Consider the following 18,049-nt stretch of genomic DNA (forward strand, 5'->3'; position numbering starts at 1 on the left):
TTGAGGTGTGCCTGTGGGTGTCTGATGATATGAGTCATGCTATATCTAAATGTCTTCCTTTTCCAAAGCATTGAGAAGACAAGACATCATGCTATGGCCGATGACACTTTGTCATTGGTCAAATATTTTGGTGCTGATATACCTGTATATGTTATAGGTTTTCTATTAAAATTTATAGAAGAATCAAATAAATTAAACACATATCCATTGCTACCTTCTATAGCAAAACAAGCTATGTAGAGGAAATATCATAATTTACAAGCATTTCTGAATTAATGAATTCTGATACCCTGAAAATCAAAGATATGATAACGACTATTTCTCAAGCAGGAATGTAAAAACACTTATTTATACACAGTGTACCCTTTGTATCATTGGTGTCTGTGCTTCTGTGGTAAGCTGAGTCCAAAGCATTTTGTATACTCAGTTGTCATTCTCTGCTTCCATCTTAACATGGCATTTGGTAATTCTATAGTCTCTGAGCCAAATGTTTATTTTGGACACTTCATAATTTTCATTCTTATATACTACAAAAACAAAATCAATGTTGGTTCATTTTAATATGTGTATCATTCATGATGTCTTTTCATGTCTATAAATAATAGAATTTACGTTGTCTGAAAGCCTCTCCTAGGGAGAAAAGAAGAGAAAACCATTACAGTGAAAAGCCAAGCTATGGAGGTGAACTTCTAATAATATTATGAACTTCACTCCTCAAACGAGTAGTGACATATTTTAGAAGAATCATAGTACGTTGTTTAAACTACATCTTTATCAGGATATTTTCACAAGTTAAAATTTAGAGCAGATTTAGGTCTGTATAAGTCTGGAGATTATAAAATTTCAGCCATGTGTCCCTATGGTTCATTTCTGTTCTTGGAGAGACACTGGAGATACATGCATTCTAAAAGAAAGCTGGGCTCTGACGGTTCATGCCAGTAATCCTAGCTACTCATGAGGCTGAGATTTGAGGATTGTGGTTCAAAGCCAGCCCAGGCAGGAAAGTCCATGAGACTCTTATTTCCAATTAACCACGAGAACCAGAAGTGGCACTGTGGCTCAAGTGGTAGAGTGCTAGCCTTGAGCCGAAGAACTCAGGGGCAGCGCCCAGGCCCAGAGTTCAAGCCCCATGACAGAAAAAAAAAAAGGAAAAGTTTTCTAAACATAGATGGTAAAACAATCCTTTATTGTTTCAAAATAATAAACCCCACTTTAGGGATTTTTAGAAAATATTGTTAGTAATGAATACTTTGTGCTTAAATTTAATTTAGGAGCCCAAATGACAGAAGTAATAAAAAAAAAAAGCAACCCAGATGTGAATATTCAAAGGTACTATGTTTAAACTGTTACAACTCTGCTACTTTCAAAAATGTGATTCACTAGTAGACATTTAATAAAGATATGATTATTTGAAAATATTTGTAAATATTGTAATGCATGTCTACATTTACGAAACACAAAATAGAGCATATAGATGCATATATATGCACAAGCATGTTTAACTAAACAGTATTCAATGTTTATTAATAAAGTGTTTAGTTTACAAACTTACATAATTGGGCCATGTATGGTGGCTATGTCTGCAATTAGATATTTGGAAAGCAGAGATCAGGAAGAGCACAGTTTGAGGTCATCCCAGGTAAAAAGTTCATGAGAATTTCCATTTCAACCTATAAACCTGGGTGTGGTGGTGCACACTGGTCATCTGAGCCACACAACAAATGAAACAGGAGAAACAAGGTCCAGTTCAGCTTGGGCATCAAAGTGAAACCAACTTATGCGAAAACAACGTAGGCAAAAAGGGCTGGAAGTATGTATGGTTCATGTAGTAGAGCTCTTGCCTAGCAAGCACAAAGCTCTGATTTCATAGCCCAGTGCTGTTCCCCTCCCATCTTTTAAAGTAACTTCCACAATGGATGTTTTGTGTAGTGAATGACAAGGTGTTCCTTCTAGAAGTTATCTTCAGAAGTCATTTTAGCAGAAATTTGGCAACTCAAGACAAAAACGGTCCACACTAAATGGGCCACAGTGAACTGCTGTATATACATCAGTTGCTTTAATTTAAAATAAAATTCTCTACTGCCCAATATTATGGAAATAAAATGTGGAAGAAACAGTGTTAGAGGCAATGTGCAAGCAGTGAGTGCCTATATTACTTACAATTTTAGTTGTCACGCTATCTGGAATTTTAATTTAGTGAATTTGAATCCTAAGGCTAAATAACCCAGGAGGAATTTAAGATTAATATCATTGCCTCTTGAATTTTTTATTATATAGTGTTCTATAATGTTCCCTTTTCATATGGTTTTAGCACCCAGATAAATGTTATTCACTAATTGATAGGAAGTGGATTAGGCAATTGTTACTGACAGCTTCCTGCTGTTTTGTTTGACAAGGCTAGGGAAAGGGCTGGTATTGATACTGATTGGCAAATGAGCTATACTTCTAAGTTAATAACCTGGAGTAGCTAAGAATTTCAGGCAATACATACAGTTTAAACATACAAAATAATCAGTTATAACAAAGCTTTTTAAAAGTTCATGCAACAAGTAAATCATATTTAACTATACGTTGATATTAAAAGATACATTTCTAAGAACAAAAATAAGTTAAATAACCATTTATAAAGCAGTTATGTTTTTCTTGGTGAGGTGGTAAGAACTGTATAAGTAAGAATGAAACAAAGATAATCAATTGCTTTAGAAGTCATTGTATAACACATTTGCTTTACATAAGAATGTAAGATGAGTTAAACTTTGATAATAGAAATATAGTAGAATGTTAGAGTAAAGGAATTAACTGATTTCTTCAGGCGAAATAAAAGTATAAAATTTATGTCAATATGTGGTACTTTCAAATCAATTTCCACTTGATTTTATCAAAGCCAAAATGCTCAATGTAAAATAAAAGAAAAAGTGATAAGCTACTGACTATATACAATGAATCCAAAATAAAATGTTACCATGAGTAACTGAAATCTGTGATAAATTGTTTACTTTGATTTTCCGTAAACATTCCTTTATCATTTCATGTTCTAAAAGAAAAGAATCCATGTGCTCTGTTTCAGAATATTAATTTCTTAGAATCTTAATATTGTTATTTTAAGACATTATCAGAATCACTTATGAAGCAACATGTAAATGTCATGCTAATGTAATTAATCTCTGCAGTCCAAAAACATTTTGTGTATATCAGAATAATCTGTGTGATATCCGAGAACCACTGCCTGCCATTAGAGATCTTAATTTTTGATATTTTATGTAAGGAATTATTTCTTCTGTGAGAAAGGAGAACATGAGAAAATACAGAATAAAGAAAACAGAATAAAGTAAAAAATGGAGGAGAAACGGATGAGAATGGTAAAGAAGAAAAGTGAAAGACAGACTAAAAGAGAAAGACAAAATTAGGTAAATTAGAAAAGAGAGGGAAGAAGTACATCTCATTAAACAATTTCAAGGTAAAAATTAAGCTGAATGAACCACTTATTTCTGCTGAAATCCACAGAATGAGATATAGGACAAAAGGGAAAGAAAAGGAAGGATGAGCTTTATTGTGCCATCACATTCTCATCTATTCTGACTATGTTCTCTTCCATTTGAACAATACTTTCATTTTTTTCTAGTGTTGAAGAACAAAATGTTAATGGCACCGTCAGAAATTAAAAAATAGGATGGGAAAAGAAAATAAGGGAGACACATATTGGAAGTTAGGATGAAGTTTCCAGTTTCTCTTCCCCTCCACCCTCTCTGCTATCATTAAGAGTCTTGCTCAGTTCCACTGACTAGTTTGAGAATAATAGAACCCACTGGTTTTATTTGCTATAGTCTACATTTTGACTGTCGTGACCTGGTTATTTTTCAATCCAGTAGCCTTTGTAGCCATATCTGTTGAACCATTTTTTGCCATAATAATCATCACATGCCAGAAGGCCTTTGAAAATAGCAGTTTTCAATAATCACAGAAAATAAAAGAAAATTTTGCAAATGCTGGCTTCAACCATCACAAGTGCCACTTTTTTCCCCAAATGGAACTAAGAGAAGTATATGTTTTTTAGTATGGACAGAATATTTAGAACACTTACACACACCCAAACAGTACTTACATGATATTTAACCGGGTTATTAGGAATATACCCAAATATTACTAGGAAATTTAAATAGTTTCATCAGCTAAAAAAAAATGTTCAAACTGCCTCAATCAGAACAAAGTTGCTGTTTCAAACTATGCTGAGGTTTTCTTCCAGGGAGAGGGATGTAGTGGCAGGTGAAGTGGAAAATACTTGGGAGATTCCAGCAGTTTTAGAGGAGTTGGATCTTCAGTGGTATGCTTGGATGTTTTCTTCTTCCTACCTGGCACCCAGTTTCTCATCCAGAGATGTTGATGTGAAAAGCTTAACAGCCACTTATAACAAAGAATATAGCAACATGAAAATGGACATATAACTTCCAGTTTCATTTCAAATAAGAAAATATATTTGATTTAAAAAAAAGCATACTAGAAACATGCACATCCAAGTGGACATCTTAAACATACCTTATACTAGCAATTTAAAATAATAGTATTTTACTCTTTGTGCTTCATTCAACTTTATCAGACCCTCAGTGAGTAATTTCAAATAATCTTCACCATATTTTAAGTAAATAGTAAATACCAGGTTTTATACCGCACATTATATTACTTCATGAATAGTAGGAAAACTTTAAGTTACCAAAAAATATTACAATTAATATCATTGTAAATAGTAAGATATAACATTGCTCTTTTCATTGTTGAATGACAAATAATATACAGTAATACTGATAATATCCTACTCTTCTGAAAAATACAAGTTAATGGATTAGCCAATTAATATTAATTACATATTTCAAATGCTGGTCACATTTTAATGGAACATTATAACCAATACCTAGTGTCCATTGTAATAAATGCAGGAACAAAAGGAACAATTGCAATTGTAATGTATAATTGTTCCAACTCATTTACATGCCTACAAATTGTTTTCTAGAAATAAATACCAGAAACCTAACACTTTACCCCCTCTCTGCATTCCCTAGACGTTAAAAACGGTGTTCGGATTAAAAAAATACAGGCAATAATAAGAGGGCAAAATAGGTTACATTAAATGAAATGCACCACTCTTGTGCAAATATGCCTCTTACATGAACACAAAAAGAAAATCTGGTAATTGATAATATTATTAAAAAAGACCATTTATGAAATTCAACCTGTTTTCCTGACTCTGTTATAACCCCAAACCAACTTGTTGGCTCTAGTAGAAGTCTGCCAAGAATCAGGACTCCAAGTAGTCCAACTATTGTAGCAGGTAATAGGGAAGAAGAGAGATAAGAAAGTTAATTGTTATTGAGCACCTAATGTGTGCCAATATTTGTGATAGTGTTTTACATGTTTTAACTGAGAGAAGGGAGTTTAGTGAAAAAAATGGCAGTAAAGTCAAATGTGAACCCTATTTCTAATTTCACTTAAGCTTCTTCACTTTCCCAGTTATGTAAATTTGCTCTTCCCTCCTCTTTTTCCCTTGGTACCACTTAATGCCTCACTGGATGCTTATTAACATTCCTCCTCCTTTAATAATTTATAATTCGAAATTTAGAAGAATACAATAAAGGTGAAATAGAAAAAAAAGTTCTCAGAGTCAGAAAGCTTTGACTTGTGTTATATAATCATTCTGAGTCTCAGTTTATACATCATCTTTGCAAGATTATTATAAGAGGTAAAAACATAAAATACTTAAGATGAAGTCTAACTCATTGTAAGAACACAATAGCTGCCAGTTTAGGTTATTATTTTTTATACAAAGGTAAATTGACCCCTACACAGTTAACATAATTCACTTAAAGCTATAAGTCAACTTCAGAGCAAAAACTGGAAGTGAATTTTCCCAGCCATCATTTTGTTTAGTTTAAATTATAAAAATATTTCTGTGGTACAAAGATGTATTTATACATTGTCACAGTATTTAAACGGCACTAATCCATACAGATTTTATTAATTTGTAAACCTTTTATATTTTTATTTTTGAGTTAACAGCCATTTATAATATTTTAGACTTTTAAAGATTTTCAGACTCATTTGATGTCAGGATCATTGATCTCAAATAATGCCCTTTAAAACAATTTCAGTTTTCATTAGAGATAATTTTTATCCTTGTACTAATTGACCAGGTTGAAATACATGCAGAAACTATTAATCAGAATTTCTATTTGTTAAAGGCTCATTGCAGAAATGGAGGCAGCATGGGTATTAGAAGAGGGAAAAGCTACTCATCTATTGAAGCAGTTGCTTTTTCCCATTTACGCAAACCTGTATCTTATGGAATGAGTAGTTTCTTTATGGACATTTTATACAGTTTCTAGTAATGAGAAAAAAAAGTCACCATAACTGTCATAGGGTGGAGTGATTTTGTTTCTTGCCATCACTTTATATTCACAAAGTCATACATTTAATTTTATTAAATTTCAACTTTTACTTAGATAATGAACTCACAGCATAACTTTAAACATCAGTGTTTAGGAACCTTTTCAAAATACTACTGAGAAAAACTAGTCTTCATTAGAATATGTGGAAACAAATTTAGATAAAGGGTATAACAGGATATAATTACTCACTGTGAAGAGTTAGCAAGCTATTAATAGAATGTTTATTCCAAACTCTCACTTTTAAGATAAAGGATATAATATTAATAATCAGATTATTTTAACTTCATTTTTAGACAACACATTTTATTTTGACAGAGAGCAGAGCAAAGTGAATCAACTGAGAAATTTAAAATAGCCATAAATGAAAACCATTTAATGTTCATTTGTCTTCATTTAAGATTAATGAAAATAGCTCTCAAAAACTCTACCACAAGCAGAGAATGTCCCTGCCATTTCTGGCTGTGTAAATGGATTTGTGAAGTTCATTAGACAAGAAAATTTTATGAATTTATTTAGTTAAGTAGAATAGTGTTTTAAAAACAAACCTCTAGATCCTTTTGGGAAATGAAGAGCTAATTCAACTATTAGAGATTAAAATTTTCACAAAACCCTACATTTTAAAATGAGCCAAAAAGCAACCATCCTTGAATGAATGAGTCAATTCTAAAATAGATAAATGAAGGCACGCAGTTACAAAACATATCAACTACTTAATTCATACATATGAGACAAGTACTCTACCACTGAGCTACATCTTCAATCTAAAAAGGCTGAATTTATTTGCATTTCCAAGATTATTATTCAAGTTCACAGAGTATATGCTATTATTTTGTACCTGTTCTTCTAGAGATGCATTTATAACCACCAAAAATATTTCCTCATTTTCTTTTAATGCCAGGTCCTATAGTCTCATCAATTAATTAGGAAATATAAACAGTTGTTCATTTATGTTTTAAAATATTCAATTTTCATGTATACCAACAGGAATTTCACTTCTTGTAGTCTTTTAAAGCTTTAGCAAATCTTTGTTAGTTCCTCCCACTGACTCTTAAGGTAATTATACATACCACAGTCTGATGATTAACTTGAATCACTTCATCCCCAGCATGAATTTTCTTGCACCGATCTGCAGGTGACTGAATTCAGTATAAAAGAAATGATAAACAACATCAATTTTATTAGTTATTACCTCTCTCTGGTACTAAATCTTAAAGTTATTATAATCTTAAAAAATTAAGCAAAATGTTTACTGCTATACACTGTTTGCATTCAATGTATATCTAGTGACAGGAAACGGAAATGCAAAAGAGTATATGGATATTTAGGTTATAATGCAAGAAATTATTCCTGAAAGCATTAAGGGAAAGTTACCCTGCTAAGAAACTTCTCTGAAAATGTATTTCAAAACATTATTTTGGGGGCTGGGGATATAGCCTAGTGGCAAGAGTGCCTGCCTCGGATACACGAGGCCCTAGGTTCGATTCCCCAGCACCACATATACAGAAAACGGCCAGAAGCGGCGCTGTGGCTCAAGTGGCAGAGTGCTAGCCTTGAGCGGGAAGAAGCCAGGGACAGTGCTCAGGCCCTGAGTCCAAGGCCCAGGACTGGCCAAAAAAAAAACCAAAAACATTATTTTGTTAAATTTTATCTTTATTTAATACTGATAATTCACACTAATTTTAACAAATTAGTATTTTCAAGTAAATGCATAAGATCAGCATCAAAGGTCTGAAATGCTAATTTATTTTATTATCAATAAAACATTCTAAAAGGTAATATAGAAAATCAAGTTACAGGATAAGTAGCAATTAGTTCAAAACTGCATTAGATACCATTCTAATTGTCTAGCGGTGAGAGTACGGTATTTCTTATGTTTCAGATAGTGTAACACACTGGCCCACAAGAACACATTAAATAAACTAAAATACAAACATTTCTACAGGGTAAGACAATTCCTTCTGTTTGTTTCTTTATTACCTTAAGAGATTAAAATACAAAAGTAAAAATAAAAAACCATTTGGAAATTTAATGGTGACACATTTTAAAAAGTCTTTTTTATGGTTTTATTTTTAATTTCATTAGGAAATTCCATATTATTCTCCGCATGCTGTAAAATAGTTTATTCCCACAAAACCTGCTTTTGAGGGTTCCTTTTCCCCAAACCTTAGTACTTTTTATCTCTTTGCTGTTTGGTAATAGTTATCTTAACAGCAATGAGGTACCATCTTATTGGGAGTTTGATTGGTTTTTACCAGGTAAGCATGTTTTTTGTTTTTTAAAAAAGAATGTTTATCCAGATCATTTGCCTTTCTTTTCTTTTTTATAGCATTGTGTATTGAACTGAGGTCTAGTACATGATAGGCACTTAAAGCTTACCTCTAGTCTTTTTGCTTTTACTTTGTTCTTTCAGATAGTGTATTGTTCTTTTCCAAGTCTAGCTTTGGATCTAACTAATTCTACATCTACCTTCCAAGTATATAGAGTTATAGTGGCTTTTTTTTTAGAGCTTCTGCCTGGCAAAGGACATAGCTTGCAGGATAAACAGAAAGCCCACAGATTGGGAGTAGATCTTTACCGGCCATACAATGGACAAAGGCCTCATATCTAAAATATATGCAGAACTCAAAAAAATTAAATTCCTCCAAAACAAATCCTTTAAGAAGTCTTTAGAAAACGGAGACAATATAGAAATTGTATAATGGTGTAGGTCTGGGTAATGAATTTAAAATACTCCTCTTTATTTTTCCTCAAGTGACTACTGATGATTGATTGGTTACATAAATGTGAGGCATCCTAATATGGCAATATGATTTTGTAGTTTAGATGTGTTTAATGAAAATATGTTTGTTTATCTATGAAAATCTGCTATAAATGTTTCCATAATACTCATTCATATCTATTGAAACTGAAAAAAAATGATAGGGTGATAACATCTCTCAAGGAAAATGCTACTTTTGACACCTCGGATTGAATTAATTTATAAAGTCATTTCCAGTTACCTTTTTTGATTCATTTTTCATTTCTAATTATCTTGAACACATAAAAGTCTGGAAACAAAACTAATGTCAACACATTGCAAAATCTAAAATAAAAAGCTATTTGCTGAGGCTACAATTCAGGATTAGATAGTGTTTGTGGCTGGGTATGGTGGTTCACTCCTGCCATCTTTTTTTTGTAATTTATTTATTAATTAAACAAACTTTTTTTGACAAGGTGTTGTGCAAAAAGGGTACAGTTACATAGTGGGGCAGTGTGTACATTTCTTGTGATATCTTACACTCTGTTTTTCTTTCCCTTCCCTAGGTCAGGTAGACATATATACAATACACAATGTACCAAGAACATATACAGTAGCCACGTGGCCTACGCCAAAGAAAATTCGCCTAGGGTTTTAAATGTAATGTCGACATTAGACAATATGTCAACAGTAGTCTTATATGAATGTACATACATAGCTTTTGGGCTGTTGTATTCCACTGAGAGGTCAATTTTTGACCTTTATAGGTTGAGTAGTTGTTTGGTTTTAGTTACATAATGTTGGGTCGCTGACTCAATCCTGTGGGAAATACCATTTGACGAGCAGTTTTTGGTTTCACAGACCTGATCTCTACTGTTTCTCCGTCACCCCATCTTAACAGTCATATATCAGGGAGATCATGCCCCTTTGTTTTCTGTGTTCTAGGCTTGTCTCGCTCAACATTATTTGTTCAAGTTCTGACCATTTCCCTGCGAATACCAATATTTCACCATTCCTAATCGCTATGTAGTATTCCATTGTGTATAGGTACCATATTTTTTCACTCCTGCAATTTTAACAAGCAGGAAGTTGAGGCTGGAGGACCACAAGGAGGCCTGCCTGGGCTGCAAGGTGAGACTTTGTCACAAAGAAAAGGCAAACCCAACTATAATTTTTATCACAACATTTTTAGCAAGTGGGGTATATCACCAAATCTAACAATCCTTATATTACAAATAATCACCTTAATAGCTATAATTATACTCATTCCCTTCACTATTTGGATATTTTCAAAGGAGAATATAGAAGAAAAATATCAAGCAAATTGCTCTAGTTATGTTATAAAAATAATGATTGGCATATAAAATTCAAGGAAAACAAAAAAAAAGCCCCTTTGGCACAGGTGAGTAAAAAAGGGAGTAAGTCCTATAAAGTATAGATTTTTTACATTTAACAGGACACTAGAGATCATTTTGCTCTACATCCTCATTTCACACACGGAAGTACAAAGAAGCTAGGGTTCAGAAAAGCAAAATAGAACTTACCCAACTTTAGTCAACAGCTTTATTTACTCAGACTCAACTCAGAACTCCTAATTATAAATGACTGATGGTGCCAAAAATAGCAAAATGTTTTTAAGAAAAATTAAGAATCAAAGGATATGATAATATGATTCATATCCGAATGACTCCCCAAATCAGTATTTTCTCTGATCATTTATCCATTTATAAAATATTACTGAGCAAGTCATAGGAATAAGGAATAATGCTCAACTTTTACGCATACCAGATAAAGTAGACAGATTGATTTCTACCAATTATTCATTACATAGATCAAAAGTCATAATTTCTGTGATTTCTTCTCTGACTGCATTTGGGGAATTTACTACTTTTTCCTTGGTTCTTCAAAGTAAACTGTACTACGACTTGTTTATACAGATGAATCTCTACTTGCTGCCCACTTCTCAGGGAAAGCAAGTTAATTTGTTTAAAATGTTTTTCTAATATATATATCATCATGCCTAAAACACACAAGACATGAAATGTGGCTTCTTAAAGTAACAAATGAGTGATAAATGAATGAATGTTCTTAAAGTAACAAATGAGTGATAAATGAATGTATCAGTGAGAATTATTAGTAGTAAGACTATAATTTATAGCATTTCACATTGAACTATTTTGAATCCCCTAACACTCTCTCTCATATTTAACCAAATGTAAGGGATGCTACAGTACTTCTAATTTAATATATATTATGTGTTCCATCTTCTACAAGTGACTAAGGGGTAAAATCAGTAAGTAATGAAAGTTAATAGATAATTAAACTAAGCAATCACTGATTTTTTGTGTGTGTGACGATCATGGGACTTGAGCTCAGTATATGGGCACTGTTCTTGAGCTTTTCTGATAAAGGCTAGTGTTCTACCACAGCCGCACCTCCACTTCCAGCCTTTTGGTGGCTAATTGGACATACCAATTTCACGGATTTTTCTGCCCAGATGGTTTCAAACCCGAATACTCAGATCTCAACCTCCTGAGTAGCTAGGATTACAGGTGTAAGCCACCAACACCCAGCGAAAACATTGATTTTTAAGAAGAAAATACTGGCAAATGTGTATAACAGTAAGAACTCAGGATTAAATCAATTGCACCATAGTCTTCTTTAAAGGAGCACAGCAAAATCACAAAAGAATTTAGAACATCTAAAAGAAAACAATAGTAAGTGCAAATCTGAGCACTTTCTTATATAAATAGAATGGAAATGTAGACTAAGTAAATACAGAAATAATGATTTATTATTTTATTCAGTTCTATTATACCTGTCATGTTAATAACCACCATGATTGTGTTGGGCTTCTTTTTGTAGAGGCTATCTATATATAGTGCTCTACAATACAGTCGTCTACATTTATTAGTTCATTAGATGCTCATAACAACTGAGTGAGGCATGTAGTATAGATAATTCCCAGTTTATTATCAAGGAAAACAAAGTAGTAAGAGGTTAAGAGGCTTGTGAACATTACTCTACCATTAAGGTTCAGAACTTTTTGTAGTACGTAGGCCTTAGAGACCTCTGACCCTCTCTATGTAGTGGTTCTCAAACTTGAACATACCTTTGAACTACTTGTTAAAACAGAATCTCTTAATGAGAAAAGTTAGTCCCCATAAATTTGGATTTAGTAGGTCTGGGGTACACTCTGAGAATTTGCTTCCTTATCAAGTTGTCAAGGGAGGATACTGCTAGTTGAAAATCATTCAGCTACACCAGGCTGCTCCTTCAATGAATTAAGCACAATTATGCTGCAAATATTCAGAAAGCCTGCATCTGATGTTTCTTTCTTCCATCAGTTAGCGTTCTTAAAATAACTAAAATATTTGACAGATGGAAGAAGATTCTTTTAGATGTCACAATAACTTGTAATAAACCAAAAAATACTTAACAAAGATAACTCTCTGGCTGCAAACAAAACCTCTGATTTACTCTCAGTAGCTATTCTAAACTAAATAAAGTGACTAAAATCCTAAAGAAACCAGTATCTACTAACTGAGCATTTTTTTTTAAATTTATAGCTCTCAGCTATTCTTGTGCTCAGAAGTCAACCTCAATCATGTGAAATACACATGCATAAACCAAAATTTGAAATGCTGCGATACTTACATTTTCTGTGGTTCCAGTAATTACATGGAGGCCATCATATGTTGACTTAATATACATACCCTAAGAAAAAGACAGCATCAGAAAAAAGTGATGCAATTGAAATGGTTTCAAACACAGTATAATGATATCCTTTTTACAAATCTGTGATTTGAGAAGGATGTCTTTAAATTGGTGAGGAAATTACTAAGAAAGGAAATTACTAAGTAAATGTTCTGGTTTGTAAAGTTTTTCTAAAGAAGCCTGTACTCTAATCAAGTGAATTAATAAGTAAATTGCCTCTGAGGCTTCTAAAATGCAGCATGGTAATTCAATATTCTGAAGAAAAAAATATACCTCACTTCCTCCTAAATCCATATTATACATATGGAAAAACAAAGTTACAATGGGAAATTTAAATATTGTCATGTTATTAGCTTATGGTATTTGATATAATTACACAATAAAAATGAAGTTTCTACAGAAGATAGTTCAACTATAATTAACTGGAGCTGGAAGTGTAATAAAATTGTAAATTAACTTTATTCTATTTTGTAGTGTTCTGATATTTCTTCCTACCTAATCTGATATATAAGAGATTTAACAAAAATCAGTAATATTGCAAAACAATATAAATTTAGCACTTATATAAAGAAAATTACTACAATGGCAATTTTCCACACTTTTATGTTAATTACTTAGATATGTAAATATGCATATGTTTTTATTAAAATAAGAAATTAAAAGAACCAGAGTAGGTCATGTTATGGAACTATTGATAAATCATCCAATAGGTTTTTATTCTAAAAAAGCCATTTAGGAGATAACAAAGTTTTCTGCCTGGGCTGTCCTTGAACCATGATCATCTCATTCTCAACTTCCCAAGTAGTAAGGATTATGTGTGAGCCACCAGATCCTTTCTATTATAACTGTTCTTAATTATCAAAACTGACTTCTTCATCCATTTTATCTGCCGCAAAGTCAAACGTCAGACACCAAAAAAAAAATAAAAAAAGAGAAAACACAGATTTTTTGGATGCGTTTCCAACTAATCTTCTTTTGAATAATGAAGAGTCCACAGAAATATATTTGATTATCTGTTATCCTCTAAGAAAGGGCCAAACAGCAAAAAACTTGTAATTCAAATGTACTTTTTTTTCTGGATCTGAAACAAATAATGACTTTCTATTTCATCAAATTTTTAACTTTTTTTCCTTTAAAAAGAAATTCTGGATCTGACTTGAACAAGTCCCTCTTTCCTGCTAAGCTTGCCAAAATGACATTTGCTTCATTTTTTTCAAAATGTCAGTTAATCAACAATAGCCAGAGCAACCTCACAGTGAAGTTGGTAGAATAATGCATATTTGGAGGAAGTCCAAGTACCTAAATACAAAAAGAACTCTCTGAATCCAAGAGGCTTCTCTAAAGATCCCCTAGCCCCTTTCTCTCTATTCAATTCATTCCTTGGTTCTGATTCCGTTTTGTTATGTTCTAATAGATACCATTTTTCTTTCTTTAACTTTCCATTATTGTTTTTTTTCAAATTTTTATTATCAAACTGATGTACAGAGAGGTTACAGTTCCATTATTGTTTAAAAGCAAGTTACATATACTTTAATCACGACTAAGGATTCTTGCCCACATCCTTTTCTGTTTTCCTCATTTACCATTTAGACAGTTCCTATAGCTAAAAATTTCCTGCATATGCTAAAAGCAATCAAAATCCACAAATCTATTTATTTCAAGTGTAAGCTACTAAACTTTAAAATGATGCCTTGAATAACTCATGGAAAATCTCTTAATTAATTTTCCCTTTTGATATGAACCACAAAAAAGAGGTTTATATGTCAGTCTTGGAATTAATATTGAACGTATTAGGTATTTCTTTTGATCCCATTGAAATTTCACCCAGTGAAGTCCTGCATCCTATGTCTTTACAAATTAAGTTCCTTAAGTAGTTTTTAATTTTTTATTATTTTATATTTATACTATTTTTAAATTTAAATTTTATTGTAAAGATGATGTACAGAGGGGTTACAATTATGCAAGTCAGGTAATGAGTACATTTCTTTTAATAGTGTTATTCCTTCCCTCATTTTCTCCCACTTTTCCCCCTCTAAACCATTTTTTAATTTATTAAAGTCACCTTCTTAAGCAACTCCTTTTTCCCTTTAGGAATTTCAAATTTGAAAGTTGAGTAATGAAAAAGCCTTACTCAGACTTTATTTAGATTTACCTGGACTAAACTTTACCTCTTTTATTACATATTTAATATAGAGCAACTGATAAGAGATCTGCAATTCTATTCTCTCAATTATGAAATGAAGAAATGAAGAAATGAAGATCTACTTTTCAGGGTTGTGAGGAACAAAACCTGGCAAATGATAAGCACTTTGTTCTTTTCTTTTCTCTTCCAGTTCTATCTATTCCCACAGTATTTAACTGAACTGGTTCTTGGCATTTTAAGTTCATTACTATTCCAAATAGCAGATACAAATCTACCATTTTTAAGTTACAAAAACAATAGACCTCTCAAAGGCAATATATTCATAAAAATATCAAGATCTCATAAAACTCTTTAATTAGCATTGTGTTGACTCACTTCACATGATATTTTCCCCATGATTCAGTGGAAATTAGAGGAAATATGAAGTTTTTTTCTTAAGACAATATTGTCATTAGAACCACAGTCCCAGCGCCAGTAGGAGCTTTAAACATGATTTACACTGTGACACAAGCTAATGTGTAACTGTAACATGGTCCCCATCCATTTTCATTTGTGTGTGTGTGTGTGTGTGTGTGTGTGTGTGTGTCTTCTTCAATATCAAATTTTTGTTCAAAATGTTTAGGTAGCTGGACACAGAAGTTGCCATTCATCCCTCTCAATCCATCCTTTCCTTCACTCATTAATTTTGTAGGGTACACATTGAATTTTGACTTCATTATTACCCTTTCTCTTCATTTGTCTACATGCCCTCTCTCCTAACAACAATTTTCTATGCTTTCATTCTACATAGGTTTTTTTTTTTTAAAATAAATCCCCACCTTGGATTAAACTGGTAAGTAACACATTTTTAATCAGGTGAACAAAATATAGAAGATTATCTATGTTGTTATACAATAAAATACCTGTTAGCATTAGTGATATCCATTTGCTTATTTGCTCTGATAAGAATGGAGGTGAATCTGTAACCCCTCTGTACCACACTTTGACAATAAAGAAAAAAAGTTTAATAAAATAAAAGAATGGAGGTGAAGCTGGGCGCTTGTGGCCCATGCCTGTAATCCTAGCTACTCAGAAAACTGAGATCTGAGGATATGGTTCAAAACCAGCCCAGGAATACCCTGTGAGACCCTTATCTTCTCCAATTAATCACCAGTAAACTGGGAGTTGTGGTTTCAAAGCGTTAGAGCACTAGCCTTGAGCAAAAGAACTCAGGGACAGCACCCAGGCCCTAAGTTCAAGTTCCGTGGCCGGCAAAAAAAATTGTTTAAATAAAAAAGAATGAATGTAAAGTTGGGCATAGTACCTCACATGTATAATTCCAGCTACTCAGGGGGCTGAGATCAGGAGGAATGTTGTTTGAAGCTAGCTGAGCTAGAAAAGTACATGACACTTCATCTCCATTAACTAACAAAAAGCAGCACTATAAGTGTGGCTCAAGTGGACGAGAATCAGCTGTGACCAAGCAAGCCATGCAAGTATAAGGTCCTAAATTCAAGCCCTGGGGTCTAAAAAAAGAATAAAAACAAGAATGGATGTAAAGGTGGGAGTGGTGGTAGAATATGTATAATCCCAGTTACTCAACAGGTAGAGGCAAGAAGACTATGAGTTTAAAACAAGCCTGGGAAAACTAGCAAGACCCTATTTCGAACACAAAAACAAGAGATATTGGTGCTCAAGCGGCAGAATGCTTGCCTATTAGGTTCAAATCCTAAGTATCCTCAGAACTGGAAAACTATAAGATAATAGAACTGAGTTAACAAGTGTAACAATTTTGTTTGGCTACTTACCCTAAGAGAAGAGAATATCTATTAAAAACAGAACAAATCAGAGTAAAATGAACAAAATAGACATCTATGTGCATTGGCAAGTTGTGGTGATTATTATAAAATATTAAACTTTCTAAAGGAATTTTAATTAGAGGAAGGAATTTTAGTTTGTTTAACATGTGATCAAGGTTCACTGATTACCAAATTTAACAGGATAACTCAGCAATCACCATTTTGAATTCTGCTTCATTTATCTTTATAGAATTTCTTACCAGGACAAACTTCTCCTACCTTAACTTTTAGGCAAAAAAAGAATCAAAGTGTTCTTATCTGTTGAAATTTATAGATTCCCACATTTGGAGCCTTCTTTGCTCACATCTAGCTGTCTGCTTGATGGATGGTGGCTTTTTTTTTTTTTTTTTTTTTGGCCAGTCCTAGGGCTTGGACTCAGGGCCTGAGTACTGTCCCTGGCTTCTTTTTGCTCAAGGCTAGCACTCTGCCACTTGAGCCACAGCGCCACTTCTGGCTGGGGAATTGAACCCAGGGCCTCATGTATACGAGGCAAGCACTCTTGCCACTAGGCCATATCCCCAGCCCCTGGATGGTGGCTTTGATAAACATGGTATCTCTTACCAGCCCTTCACTTGGTTTGATATTTGCCAGCTGGATCACTTCCAGGTGAGCAGACTGTGAAACCAGAGGATCTGACGACAGGGAGATGATGTGGTCACAGACTCCAGAAAGAGTTTTACACTGAAAAAAAGAAGGAAAAAATTATGGTAAATACATGTTGCAAGTAATATACAAATTGGCATTTACTAAAACTTTTTAATGAGGGAAATACACAGTAGAAGAAAGTTAACTGGTATTTTATTCTGTACAAACCTTAATAAAAATTATTTGGGCACACCCAGTACATAAAACACACACCCATATTCTAAACTATGAATAAAAGATTTACATGCCAGATTATTCATGAAAAATTATAATTATAGGTTGTTTTCTCATTTGATGCATCACACCTAAAACAATTACTTCTAAGAAATATTAACAATTTTATAATTTCCCAATAACAACCATCAAGTAGAAGTGAATTAAGTAATGGAAAACATCCTTGTGTAATTTAATTCAAAAGCCAAAAAATTTTAAAAAAATGACCAAGGTCTTGGAAAGAGGAATCTTCTAATTTTGCTGAGTGAAATGTTCTTTCACTTTCCTGCTCAATGTACCTTTGTACATTTCCTACCTC

The 18,049-nt window shown here is 32.9% G+C and overlaps 1 protein-coding gene across 5 annotated transcripts in view; it reads right to left on the minus strand.

Annotated features, from left to right (window-relative positions):
• Positions 1 to 18,049, minus strand: part of Cnksr2 (connector enhancer of kinase suppressor of Ras 2) — a 215,770-nt gene that overhangs the window by 106,698 nt on the left and 91,023 nt on the right. For all 5 annotated transcript variants that reach the window (XM_048336590.1, XM_048336588.1, XM_048336591.1 and 2 more), the window contains exons 6-8: positions 17,434 to 17,553; positions 12,832 to 12,891; positions 7,505 to 7,573 (exon numbers count right to left, since the gene is read on the minus strand). In XM_048336590.1, the coding sequence (XP_048192547.1) occupies positions 7,505 to 7,573; positions 12,832 to 12,891; positions 17,434 to 17,553 (249 nt within the window). The remainder of the gene's footprint in view (positions 1 to 7,504; positions 7,574 to 12,831; positions 12,892 to 17,433; positions 17,554 to 18,049) is intronic.

The sequence above is a fragment of the Perognathus longimembris genome, chromosome 28 (assembly GCF_023159225.1).
Source record: "Perognathus longimembris pacificus isolate PPM17 chromosome 28, ASM2315922v1, whole genome shotgun sequence".
NCBI classification, from domain to species: Eukaryota; Metazoa; Chordata; class Mammalia; order Rodentia; family Heteromyidae; genus Perognathus; species Perognathus longimembris.